Raw genomic sequence first — 14,061 nt, forward strand, 5'->3', positions numbered from 1 at the left:
GACAGAATTATCATTGTCATTATTAGCATTATCAGTATAAACAAAAACAAAGATTTCAAGAAGTCAGTATGCAAAACAGCAGCATAAAAAAAAATTTCCAAACACTCTCCATTTTGGTTTCTTTTTCTCAATATTAACAGCAGTGTGAGTGAGCATATGAAACTGTCACATCAGAAAAAACAAACAATTTCTGAATTAAACAAGCAAAGGTGTAAAACTGACCTGTCTCCCAAGGCAAGCATTCTCAAATCAGCTAGAAGAATTTATGAGATCAAGCACAATGCCAGCTCTGGTACTACACAGGTAGCAGCAAGCCTGCTTGCTGCACTTGATGGTCCCCACCCTGACCAATTTCATTTAAATTCAAACCAGTACAGAACATAGGCTGCATGATAATTAGCCTCTGGTTTAAACAGAATAACATTTCAGTATGTTGGAAGCACAACAAAAGGCCACCAAATATCATTGCCTTCATTTTTAAATATGAAGCACTGACCCCAAGAAGCAATGTATGCCAAGATGAACTTTGGGTCCACAAAATGCGATTGCCTGAACCGATAAGCCAAGTCTTTGCTTTGATAAAACCAGACTGTAGACAAGGATATGGGTGCAGAACTGGAAAGCAAGTCTGAGTCTTGGTTACCTCAAAAGTGAGTAAAATAAGTAAAGGGACCAGAAGGACGGGGAACAAAGCAAATGGCTAGAATTAAAAGAATCATCAATGACCATAATGCTAATCGACTATCTGATTTCTGGACAGCACTCATATCCACCAAAGAAAATAAATCTTCAGATACACTTGTCACAGAGCATTCCAGTCTCAGAGGGAGCCTGTCAGTTTGTAAAGCTGCCATCAGTGTTTGTGTTAATTTTTGTCTTTGCAAGCAGACACATTGAGACCAAGAAAGCAATTTGAGATTGGTGCTAGACAGGTCCATCATGGGTCTAATGCTGATGCAGCCATCCCCAAAACATTCACTCAACTAGCCACAGTGGGCTGTATTCTTTAACCAGTGCCTATGAAAAATCCCTGATCTTTACAGTAGGCAGAGCTAAAAGTGGAAGTAATTAATTTCCTACTCCAGAGCAAGAGGAGGACAAACCAACAGATGTGTTCACACCTCGCTCACTCTCTTTCGTAGGTGTGATAAAAACTCAAACATGGTGGCCGCTAAACTTTGGTGAATGAGGTAACGTGGTAGACGGCCCTATTAGGGAGAAAAAAAAAATTATACGTTAGTTTGATGACAAAGCAGAAATTATACACATGCAATCCACAGAGGGCAAAGGTATCAATAAACTTGCCTTAAGGTCAGTATTGAGAATCCATATGAAAGTGCACACTGAAAGATTGCTACTGGATTTTAAAACCACAAAACCACCTGGGCCATTCTCACCCCTGAAAAAGAGATGGAAGGAAAATAACACCAAAATTCACATAAAAAACATAACATCACAAAGCTTTGAGGAAAGTAGCTGTGCACCATGTTTTATGCAATTACCTGATGTAGCGACTCTGTGGAGGCTTCATGTCATGATTGGTGGAGATTCCAGCAGAAACATATCTGTCTCGCTTCCGCTCGATTCGGCGTACATTTACAAAGTCCCTGAGAATGACAAAGTGTAAATATTGAGCTTTACCTTGACTGTGGCGGCATTGATACCACAAATATTGCAGCATAAGGGATCTACCTTGGTGACACGACACCCCCTGCTGCTCCAGCAGATACATCGTAAGAGATGAGGGTATTATCATCCACCCTCTGTAGAATCTGTAGGTAAAGACATACATAACTCATCTCAGACAGGAAAAGAGGTGGATAAACAATTTAATTCAAATTTTAAATTATGAAATGATTGAGCCACCTCTATAATTCTTCCCTCTTTTTCCCTTAAATCATTGTTAAATGAACTAGCAGCTTTATGCAAACACTTAAAAAAGAGTAAGGGACCTGGCAAGCAGAAATAGTACGATTCCACTGAACCATTTTCTCAGGCTGGAGAATGACCTCTTGGTAAATCAGCTCAGCTGGACACTGCATAAAAGCCTGTGAAATATGGAAAGTAGAAATGAAGCCACAACATTGATAGAATCCTACAAATTTGCTCGGACCCACGTGAAGACACCTCACAGCTTTCTGATTTGCTAGTACCTTAAGGATAAAGGTCTTCCCATGGCAAGGGATCTCCAAGGTGTACACAGCATCTCCAAGCTCCTGTGTTGATGAAGAAAGAGGCACTAAGATGACAACATTCACTTCTGCACTGCTTGGATGCCTACTTGCCTTCTAAACCTTTTATAAGCTAATGCTGTCATCTCAAATATGTATCAAGTAGGATCACAGAGAACCCAAGCTAAACATGATCATATGACAGCTGTTCCACAACCCAATGAGCATTTAGGCAAGTCTCCTCGTCTGCTATACTAGGCACAAAAAGACAACATTCATACTGCTTTAAACATATGTCAAAATAACTTAAAACTGAAGTTTACAATGTCAGGGAAGCCACAGAGGCTGCAAGTTTTTATCCTAGCCACCTACTACTGCTAACTCAACATAGCTTTTTTGGGATTAATTTTGATTCACTTCCTTGCTAAGATACATAACACTTAATAGCTTCTTTTAGTCTTAATGGCTACATATAGGTTTTATTTGTTTATAAATCAACTTAATCTGACACCAACTAAAAAAACAGAATAGTTCACCTGATGACTTGGTCCCATTTACACCTATGTGTTTTCATCAAAAAGTGTTCAGTTTAATAAAATACACTAAGTTGTCATTTGATTAGGTACACCACCTACCTGGCTGCATGTTGTACTTCCTTTAACCTTCACAATAGCCTGAATCTATCTGGGCACGGATTCGACAAGATACTGGATGTGTTGTTCAGGAATGTTTTACCATGCAGAACTGGCTGTGTTGCCATTGGCAGCAAACTGGATGGCTGCACAGTCTTTTTGCAAACAGTCCTTTCCAACTCATCCCAAAAATGCCTGAAGACTGAGATCAGTGAATATGCAGGCCACTGAAGCAAAGAAAAATTGCTGTCATGTTCCTGGAGCTATCTGCCTTGTGGCATGATGCATTATCATGCCACAAATATTTATCAGAGAGGGGATAAACTAGCCATGACGAGATGGACATGGTTAGCAGCAATATTCAGGTATGCTTTTCCAATCAGACGTTCTTCAGTGGGTATGCGAGGCCTTCATGTGTGTGAGGATAACATTCCCCATATCATTACACTGCCACTACAGGCCAGTACTATCTACACCAGAAAGGATGGCATTAAGGAAACAATGCATCTGACATGCCTAGCACCAAGTGCTAAATAAATGATGCTATAAGCTCTGGTCTGCCTATTTTCTACTGCAAACTGCAATTATTTGATGTATTATGTGTTGAACTACAGAATTTTTGTGAAGGTGGGTGTACCTAATAACTGGCAAATCAGTGCATTTGGATACGAAATAAAAAAAAAGAAAAGGGACTAAGAAAAAGACTCCTGTGCCCTGGACAATCTTCTTGGAAAAAAACCACAATATTACAAATAAATGATATGGTAGAACTGGGACAATAACAAGCCATGGAATTTAATTAAGAAAATGGTTTGGACAAAAGCACACAGCCACTGTGGCTGTACACAACCAAGACTGTGAACGTCCGATTTAAAAAAAAATATATATAAAAGTTCCTACATTGTTTTTCTCAAACTTCCAATTGATTTCCTGTGCCAGAATCTGGTCAACCACAGCCATCGCCTCTTTGCCCAGTCGCACATATTCCTTCTCCTGCAAAATGAAAGACATCTTGGCTACAAGTAAAAAGCACAGGCATTTCAACTCCTCTCTCTCTTCACAAATTGTTAAGGCCTCCAAAAACATCTGATACTTTAGCCTGAAGCAAAAAAGTCTGAACTATAGGTCACATTAAAAACCACTTTACCAACCTGTAAGGTTATAGCTCTGCGGCCATTAGCTTCCTCTTCCAGGTCCTCTTCATCTGATCCTACCAAAAAAAAAAAAAAAAAAAAAATCTGATACAGTGCCAGAATGGTATGACAAGCAAGTAAGAGAGAAGGCAAGTGTACCTGCAAAGGACTCTGGAGGTGAATAGAATTGCCCTTCAGAGAGGGCACTTGGCCGAAGAAAGGGTGTATGCTCCGTTGCTGCCTTTACTGCTGCTAGATAGACTGGTAAACGTTAAAGGAGACACTGTTTAGAAAAAACAGGAATGGAAAAGTTCCTTGACACAAGTCTTTAAATGATAAATGATGACCTGTAGTACATCTGTAGGCTCACCACAGCCCAGTGTCAAAATATAATACCTTCACATTATCCCTTGTGGCACCTGGACGGGGCTCACGCCTGGCTGGGACACCCAGGAAGACAGGAGGAGGGCTCATTCCTCCTCCAGACCGCGAGGGGGCATCCGCCCTGGTTGTATTGGGGGCCACGGGTACAGGGCTTGGAAGCTCTACCCTGTAGGGGCCCGTGGCCACCGCCAGGGGGTGCCCCGATGCCTTGGGGACCCTGGACCCCAGCGCTTCTGCCACACCCGGAAGTGCTGGGGGGTAAAGAAGAGGGGACACCCGGAGTGCTTCCGGGTACGCAGCCGACATTTCCGCCACACTGGGGAGTGCCGGGGAGCACCTGGAGCACATCCGGGTGTGTATAAAAGGGGCCGCCTCCCTTCAGACAGGGACAAGAGTCGGGAGGAAGTAAGATGATGTCAGGAGGAAGGCAAGGAGGCGGCCTGAAGAAGGCATTGTTGTGTGGCCAGGACTTTGGGGTCTTTGGGGTTGGTGAGCACAATAAGACTATAAATACTGTAAATAAACGTGTGTTGGGTGACATGAGCGTGTCTGCCTGTCTGTGTCCGAGCCAGTCTCCACACCCATCACATTATAACAACTTTCTTATATAGCAACTCATAAGGCCCTATTAATTATGCAACTCAATTCCCATCTGTTCTATTTTCCTAAAGAGCAAACACTCTGCAATATGCTGGTTCTACTTTACATTTCAGCACAGCTTTTATAGCTTTATAAAGGATGAAAAACTTTAATTATTCTTTTTAAAAAAATCTAATGCAGACATGCATGCTTCTACATTTCATTATGTAAATGTTGAAACGTTGGACCATCTTCCACCACTACTCACCTCTTTCATCTTCTGCTTCCTGTGTTAGTACTTTGAAGTCTAGAAACCACGTCTCCAACCAGGCAATGACAAAGGAAGTTATGGGTAGCACATACCCAAATGCATTTTCAGACAGCAGCTGATGGAACAGGTAGAAAATACTCAGACATAAATGGATTTCTTTTGAGTGCTCAGACTTGATTTTATGTGTAACTAAAAGCATGACGCGCCATGCACACATGAGGACAAACCATCTCTAAACAGAAAGAGTTTGGCTGCCCTCTGCAGGAGTATTCTCAACACTGAAAAATACATGCAGCATACAAAAGACACTAAAGCAGTGGTTCTCGGACTCATTTCCGGGGACCCCATGTGGCTGCATACTTTTGGCCCAACAGTTTTACAATCAGTGAGTCATTTTACTTCTAACTGATCTGATCTGATTTAATTTGCTGGTCTTTTCTTTCTCTTCCTTTATTCCATATTTAGAAATCACAAGTTAGATTTTACATTTAAGATATTTAGAAATATTTTCATTTTTTGTTATAGTTTTTAATGTTTAACTCTCTTTCATTGTTTCCTCATTATTTGCCCTTTTTTGTGTAGTTTATACCCTCTGTTAATTTATTGCCAATAACAATTAAAGATGAGCTGTATAGACACCCAGGTAAATAACACTAAATGCAGAAAGGCTACAACTGCTTCAGCATCAGACACAGTAATGTGCTCATTAGCAAATGTAAGGATTAAATAACTAGAACACATGGAACAGCTGAATGAAAATGATGATGAATGTCTTAAATAACAAGATAAAAATACACAAACAAAAAAAAAAACACACATACAGTAAATTATTCCCAACAGAAGTTAGTTTGTACAAAAGCCTGAATTCACACTAGTTCATAATTACAAAGCTTAAGAGCAGAGAATGACTACTACGCAGACATAAAATTTACTAAACTAGAAGTACCTTACATGGAAACAACACAAGTAAACTTAAAAAGTAGGCTTGGAAAAAAAATCTCATATTGAATTTAGTTAGTTTAGAAAGAAAAAAAAAAGTCAAATTAAATTAGTAAATACCCTCAAATATATATGAAGTGCACAGGAATGTATAAGCAGAATACAAGTAGTAATAAAATACATTTTATTTGTTGAAAGACATTAATGATATAGAGCAAAGCAGTGCTAGTGCTGCTGCCTTGCTGTATGGAGATCAGGGTTCACATCCATGCTCTCCTTATGTCTGTGTGGATTTTCTCCAGGTGAACTGTCTTCCATCCAAAGACATGCAGGTTTGGTGGAGGTTTGCTAAATTAGCCCTACTGTGTGTGACTGTGTTCACTCTGTGATGGACTGGTGGCCTGTTCAGACATTGTTCTTGTCTTGTGCATTATGGTTGCTGGGTTAGGTTCCAGCCCCCCTACAAATCTACTCACGATTATGCAGGTTTAGAAAATGGTACATTAACTATACAGCGTTTATAATGTGTGAGTGTGTGCATGCACCCTATATGGCAATTACATTTCAAAGAAATTTGTACATGTCTACAAAAGAATTGTAGGAAAAAGTTAAAGCACACAGGAACCTTTTTGATCTCAACTTGTAATTACTATTGTACAATTCTAGTAAAAGCCTGTTTTGGTAAGCCCTTTATATAACCAGCTCTTAGGTGTCAAATACACCATGAAAGGCAAGAGCTATGAACTTGTCATTACAATTCACAGTATGGAACATTTTGCCGTAATCAAAAATTCTGCAAGTGCCCATGATCATACACAGAAGATTCTTGCTAAAAATACTACAAACTTACAAATGCACACTGCACACATTTAGGAAATGATGTATTGCAAATATTCCTCACATACATACTACACACTGAAGGGGAATATTTATTTGAAATTGATGCTCCAGGTTATTTCAGCTTACCCTGTTGGACAACTGGGCACCAATGAAGACTGGCAAGATAAACTCCTGCATAGATTGTTCAATGACTGCTACTGCTACCCAGTCTCTGCAAGCATTGTTTCACATGTTTCTATATTTGCAAACAACTGCAGCCTCCTCAGGCTGTTTAGAAGAACAAAAATTAAATTTCAAAAACATGTGTTGCTGCCAGTGTTATATATTGATGCTAGTACTGACTGTAACATCTTATCCAGTCTTTTTGGTAAAATTAAACTGTTCGTGAGCCAGTGCGCTTGGAAAGAGTGTTTTGCTGTCTGATCAGCTTTGCAGGAGACTTGCATTAGCCTCCCACAAGGGAAACAACTCTGTGCGGGGGCACAATCAATGGCTCATGTATCCCTGTCATACTATTTGACATGGATTATAACAACTGAAAAGGATGACACTTAATTTACCCCAAGGCTATATGACTGATCACTTTCTGTGCTGTTTTGGAGAAGCTGAAGGTTTGATGCATGTGGCTTAGAATGAAAATATTTGTTACGCCTTAAAACACTTTGGAGAAAATATGTAAAGCTGACAATTTATTCACATATATTGTAAATAATATGATAGGACTGGTAGCATTGAGACAATCTCACACCATCCTGCATATATTTTCTGCTATTTCGAAATCCAGAAGCACCAATAAATAACCTCTAGCGAGATGTGGCTTTACTGCTTGTGACAGCAGCACTGGCAAACCTTACATAGTTTGGTGGATGGTGTATGCACAAACGACTACTGTATGTGAGGTTGTCATCTCTGAATATTTTGCAAAAAAAAAAAAACCTTCCTAGTTAGTCAACAAATAACTATTTAAATCATTTGCTTCTGAATATGCTTTGAAGTTGACGTGTTGCCAAATAGGCAAGCCTGATTTTTTTCTTAGCCACCCATTCACCCATCTGTGTTTTTCTAAATTGAATTTTGTATCTTGTCACAGTGCATGGTTAACGAGGACACCCCGTGGCCAAATTTAAAATTTCAGGAATTGCAGAAAAACATTGGCCTACTCATTTACGTCTATGGAAGATACAAAGAAAACTGCAGATTATTTACCAAAATACTTTGTGCATCCAGATCATGACCTATGATCACAACCAATAAAATTTCTGCATGTAGTTTTATTTTAAGTGGCCACTATAAACTCAATTGTACTTTGTAATGGTGCACCTCGAAAAACATAAATAAATAGGAACATTACTAAATATACTCTAAAGAGTAAAAGTATTTACATTTAAAAATACTTTAAAAACTACAATTCCATAAATAATCAACTGAAGTACAGTAATGAACGTAAATGTAAGTTGTTACTTTCCACTACTGTTTGAAAACCACTGCTATAGTCTAAACGCATAGAAATTTGTATACATTAATCCACTTACATTGGACTGGATGACCTTCACAATGAGGAAAGCACTGGTTAATAGTGTGGTGATCTAAAAAAAGACGACAGACATTAGCTTTATTGGACTGTACCTCCTCAATGCTGAAAAAGGGTAAAATAATTACAAAGAAGGATACATTTTAATTCTTACCGCAATGACCCACCAGTGACGCAACCGAAGCATGGCATATGCCACCTGTAGGCATAGGAACCGCAAAAAAGCAAGTAACTGTATTGGGGGAAAAAACAAATTACTACATACAGAGACAAGGTTTTAGGAATTCCTGATACTTAACATTGTAACAGAGGCTTGTCAAGCTTGTAAGACAACAGACAAGGCTATGTAAAATTTATCATTACAAACAACTAAACTGCTATTTATCCATCTACACATTTGCACAACTTCAAATGATCTCTAAAACATAATGAGGAAGTGTCTCGGAGTGTGTGAAAATGTGCTTCCTGATTTTACTTCACTTCTGATTTTATAAGTGTGCATTTTTTAAAAGTGGAAAACTCTGGTTGTTAAATAAATGTATTTATTTCAAAGGGACATGCATATGAGGTTATATAAGTATATAATCTACTTTTGCTTTCGAGTATATGCCCCTTTGACAAAGTATATACTGTATTTGATACTTTAAAGGCCTTGTCATGACCAGAATAATTGATTTTACACAAATATTTATTGGCATCAGTAAGGAACAGAGAAAACAAAACAAGGAAATTAACAAGAAAATATTTAATACTTACAAATATGTCAAAAAAAGATGTCTTGAAGTCATATTTCACTACTTCTTTTGTGAGACTTTCCCCGATGCTACCCTTAATCTAAAAAAAAAAAAGGACATCTGATTGAAGTGTTTCACAATTTGAAATGGCTAATTACCTCCATAAAAGGGGAATAACACATGCTCAAACCTACAAACAAATGACTTCCTCATTGTCCCAAGTTTGATGCCATTTCTCACACTACTTATAAATTACAAGTAGCGGAACATATATATTTACAATTATTTATTCTGGCTTCTGTTTTAATTATAAGTGTCTTAAATCAAAAGTGTATAGTCAGAATTATGACAAGTGAACAGGAAAATGTCATGCACAAAAGCTCTTAAATTACCATAACATGCACAGGAGGTATTTAATTACTCAATCTTTGTCTTAATTTGAAAGCCTGACATAATACACGTTGGTGAAGCAAAAATATTGGGTAGTGGCAACCTCCGCACATTTATCTGGATTCACATCTTTCTTATTTTAAGCTGTTCAAGTTGGTGATATGGCAGAAAGGAAAAGAACAGGGTAACATCCGCTGAACATGAAGCACATTGCTGAGGCTACTCATAGGTAGAAGAAGTAGAACAGCACTGCAGTCTGCTGGGCATAAGGACAGGGAAAACAAAATGCATGTGTGACAGAGACAGACAAATGTGTATGCTAACTGACCTATGCCCCTGATCTCACAATACAGTGACTGTTACTATAACAAAATACTTTGCTGCACACTGTAATGGGGACTCTGGCAGCAACATCCCTTGACTGTCAAGACAAACACCTGAATACAGAACCACTGCGTAGTCAGTTAGTACTATGGCACATTGACATGCCACACATACTCCACACTACAGAATTCAAGAATGACAATGCCAGAGAAATTTATGTCAACAAATAAGGAGAATGCTCAAAATTTCTGCGCAAATGCCAATATTGCTATTATATCCTTACATCAATGTTTGGTTGAGGGGGAACTACTTTCGAAAGTTGGATCTGCAATGAGTTCCCAGTGGAGCGATATTTTTTCATACTGAAAACAAAACAAAGTGTGGCCAAAATGGCAATGTTCAGCTTGCTCTATATAAACCAGCTTTACTTGAGGGCCAAATGCCTGTGTGTTTTGTAGTTGGTATAATTTTCTTTAAACAAAAAAGATTCTGTACATCATACTCAAATCAGACATACCTGAAATATAAACATAGGTGAGAAACTGAAAGGTAGAAGAATCAAATATGAAGCAGTAAAAATCCAAGATGTATATATTAGGACACCTTTATTTGTTAATTGAATTTCATGGCTGCTTAACCAAGGTGTGAACACACAGCTTTTAATCCTGGCGAAAAAGGCTTCTATTTAGTGAAACTGAGCACAGTAATGCTTTGTAGAAAATAGGGAAAGAATGGAGGACAGATCCATCATTTCACTTTGTCTAATTTTCAAGCATTCTTCTAACACCTAACTTTGCAAAACCAACTACCACATTTGTTTTTAACAGTCGTGCTAGTCACAGATGCATCTACATCATCACTAGAAAGTCTTATAACTGGAAATCTTACATTAATGGTGATGTATCTTACGCAAGTCTGCTGCAGTGCTCTGCAATCTTGATCACATACAGGCCAAGCTTCTTGACAGTCATATTAGGTTTAGTCTGGGAGATTACTGGACTGAGCAACTCTGGACACTGATTCTGCTTTTTTCGGAGGGTTTGCATGCATGTGTGAAAGGGTTTTAATTTTATTGGTTTGTATACAGCAAAAAAAAACAAAAAAAAAAAAAAAACACTTTAGGTCAAAATTCATCAACAGATGCTGACTACAGGCAATAATTTGCTCATCTTTAGCAAACCTCTTCTAATGTAACACAACAATCCCAAACCTGCTTAATCAAATTCAGGGTCACAGGGTGTTCCAAATAAAGTCAACAAACTCACATTAAGCTCAATGATCCATAGGAGCGAGATAAAGAGCAAGTCAAAAGTAACAAACAGGCAGAATGTTCGTCGCACATCTGATATAGTCTTCCGCTCCCCTGGTACAAAGTACTGTGGGGGCAGGGATAGCGATGTTGTGTAGGAGGCATTGAGAGAAGCAATGGTGGGAAGACTGCGCTCTAGCAGCCCATTCTCCACGTCATTTGGCATCATCAATCTAACACTCTTGACTGTAAAGAAGAGAGAGAGAAAATGCTTAATTAAAGCTTAGGCATGAGTTGGCATAGAAACACATGTGAAATACAAAGAAAGACAACAGTCTGGCATACTTATTAAAGAGTGCTGGTCCCGATCTTAATAATGTTTCTACTCAGCTTTCTCTTCTATTAAAGCTGTCCATGAGTACGGCTAGAAGGGAAAACATGAAATCATAATATTGATCAAGGTGTTAATGTGAGGCAACTGTGGGGAAGTCCAGGCAGATAAGTTATACAAATACAGGAAAACAGTATACACATGCAGGTATACTTAAAATGTAGGAAAATAAACTGTTACAGTATTACACAAATATTCACACGACATCACTTACTTTGCTTTTCTCTGATAATGGTGATTACAGGATCGTACAAATTTGACAATGGTGGTCTATGATATATACAGATAGGGGCTGCCCATTTTCAAGACCCTCCTTGGTGGATACACTGCAGGTTTGCACCTAAGTGAATACAATCAGTTGAGACTGGTATGGTAAGACACCAATTTATAAGGTCATCAAAAAAATAAATAAATCACTAATAACTAACAAAGAGACATTGGTTTTAAATTTCTCTAGTAGTCTATTCTATTAAACACTAATTGGACATATTAAAAAAAAAAAAGATATCAACTCAAATGGTCCCTTTTGTAATTTAAGCAGAGAAACTGTTTTACGTTTACTTTAGACCTGTTCTTACACTCAAGTATTTTGGAATAATTTTTCTGTGTTTGTCAAAAGAGAGGCTGCTGAAGATTTCTCTTTATTTTTAAGGATATCCTATAGAATGAGTATTTTATTATAATGGCAAAATTTTATATTCATAAATCTAACTTTACAAACCACAAACATTTGTTTCTCGTATTCGAAGGTGAAGTTAAATGGTATGTTAAAACCATTTCAACTTCCTATAATTGTAAATCTTTAAGAACTATTAGTATTTGTAAAGTTTTGTTTTTTCTAAAATATTCTCTAATGCAAACCTGACAATTTACTTATCTTTTTGTTCTCTAATATTGTATTTTTAACTTTTATATCATAACAAAGATTAAAAAAACAAACACGGATAGCATAATACAGCAGGTCGTTCGCTTAAATACACAAGTACGATTTGGAAAAGAAAGCATAACAAATCATCACTATTTTATAAGTTTATATGTCTGATCTAAAATGTATTTAACAAAACGACTGTGTACCTGACGCCGCACTCGCTTTCAATCTTCCGAAATCTCCGTCCAACTTCCACTTCGTCTCGTGAACCGCTATATACAAATCATCAACAAAAACTCACCTAACAACACTTCCTTGCCGCAATTTATAAAATATTTTGAATCAAAATGACCATCGTTGAACTGGTCTCGGACACTTTTTTGTTTTTTATTTAAAAAAAAAAAAACAACGTCGCTCACTCTCCCAACCTAAACAAAAACAAGCAAATGCAAAACTCACCGGGCTGCTGCTGCTGCTGCGGAGAATTTGGTTTGCGGTTCCGGGAAGTCACCTGATCCGGAATGGATCTGCACGCTTCCAGGTCACAAAGCCGAGAGTCTGCGCATGCGTCACCACAAGACGGGCAGGCTGAGATCATGGAGAGTGGCGTTGGGGTCCGTTTTGTAAAGTTTAAAAGAGAAAGCAACCAAACTAGTTTATTTAATTATACTAGAGAAGCCCACAAAAGCAATATATTTACAGTAAAAGTGTTTTGCGTGGAATCAGGACATATTTTGTCTGGGGCAATGAAGTAGGTGAAGCGTATCGAGAACGGCAGAGTGAAATTAAAATACACAGACAATGAAAGAAGTTCAAGTATCTCGGGGTCTAGTTCACGAGTTAGGGAAGAATAGAGCGGGGGATTGACAGGCGGGTCGGTGCGGCATCCGCAGTGATGTGGGCTTTGCATCGGTCTGTCGTAGTGAAAAAGGAGCTGAGCCGAAAGGCAAAGCTCTAAATTTACCAGTCGATCAACGTTCCTACCCTCAACTATGGTCATGAGCAATGGGTAGTGACCGAAAGAACGAGATCGCGAATACAAGGGGCTGAAATGAGTTTCCTCCTCAGGGTTACTGGGCTTTCCCTTAAAGATAGGGTGAGAAGCTCAGTAGCTGTGGAGCGGGAGGAGCTCAGAGTAGAGCCACTGCACCTCCGCATCGAGAGGAGTCAGATGAGGTGGCTCGGGCATCAGATCAGGATGCCTCCCTGGTGAGGTGTTTCGGGCACGTCTAACCGGGAGGAGGACCCGGGGAAGACCCAGGACACGCTGGAGGGACTGTGTCTCTCGGCTGATCTGGGAACGCCTCGGAATTCCCCCGGAAGAGCTAGTAGAAGTGGCTGGGGAGAAGGAAGTTTGGGCATCTCTGCTCAAGCTGCTGCCCCCGCGACCCGATCTCGGAAAAGCGGAAGAGGATGGATGGACAGACAATGAAACAACATCTTCTTTCGGCCGCTCCCATTTAGGGATCGCCACAAGGGATCATCCGTCTCCATCTATCTCTGCCTTTTATATCATTTTCTGCAAGACCGAGTGCCTTCATGACCTCCCTCACCAAGAACTAATGCACAGAACATGCTTATTTATTTATTTATTTTTAAGTTTTCACGTGTAAGCAAGCGGGTAT

At 38.9% G+C, this 14,061-nt stretch overlaps 1 protein-coding gene across 3 annotated transcripts; it reads right to left on the bottom strand.

Moving 5' to 3' along the window:
* Positions 1-12,977, bottom strand: stard3 (StAR-related lipid transfer (START) domain containing 3). Of its 3 annotated transcripts, none has more exons than XM_028818748.2 (17): positions 12,896-12,977; positions 11,783-11,908; positions 11,523-11,601; positions 11,194-11,423; positions 9,237-9,314; positions 8,635-8,712; positions 8,482-8,535; positions 5,168-5,285; positions 4,096-4,197; positions 3,955-4,013; positions 3,704-3,796; positions 2,154-2,216; positions 1,953-2,048; positions 1,693-1,772; positions 1,503-1,607; positions 1,306-1,399; positions 1-1,208 (listed from the first exon to the last, which is right to left on the bottom strand). In XM_028818748.2, the coding sequence occupies exons 4-17, from the start codon at positions 11,404-11,406 to the stop codon at positions 1,116-1,118; spliced, it is 1,326 nt and encodes a 441-aa protein (XP_028674581.1). In that variant the 5' UTR covers positions 11,407-11,423; positions 11,523-11,601; positions 11,783-11,908; positions 12,896-12,977; the 3' UTR covers positions 1-1,115. The 3 variants fall into 3 exon arrangements, with proteins under 3 accessions (XP_028674581.1, XP_028674582.1, XP_028674583.1); XM_028818749.2 differs by lacking the exon at positions 12,896-12,977 and adding an exon at positions 12,738-12,844; XM_028818750.2 differs by lacking the exon at positions 12,896-12,977 and adding an exon at positions 12,643-12,665.
* Positions 12,978-14,061: the final 1,084 nt, after the last annotated feature.

This window comes from Erpetoichthys calabaricus, chromosome 14 (genome assembly GCF_900747795.2).
Source record: "Erpetoichthys calabaricus chromosome 14, fErpCal1.3, whole genome shotgun sequence".
Taxonomy (NCBI): Eukaryota; Metazoa; Chordata; class Cladistia; order Polypteriformes; family Polypteridae; genus Erpetoichthys; species Erpetoichthys calabaricus.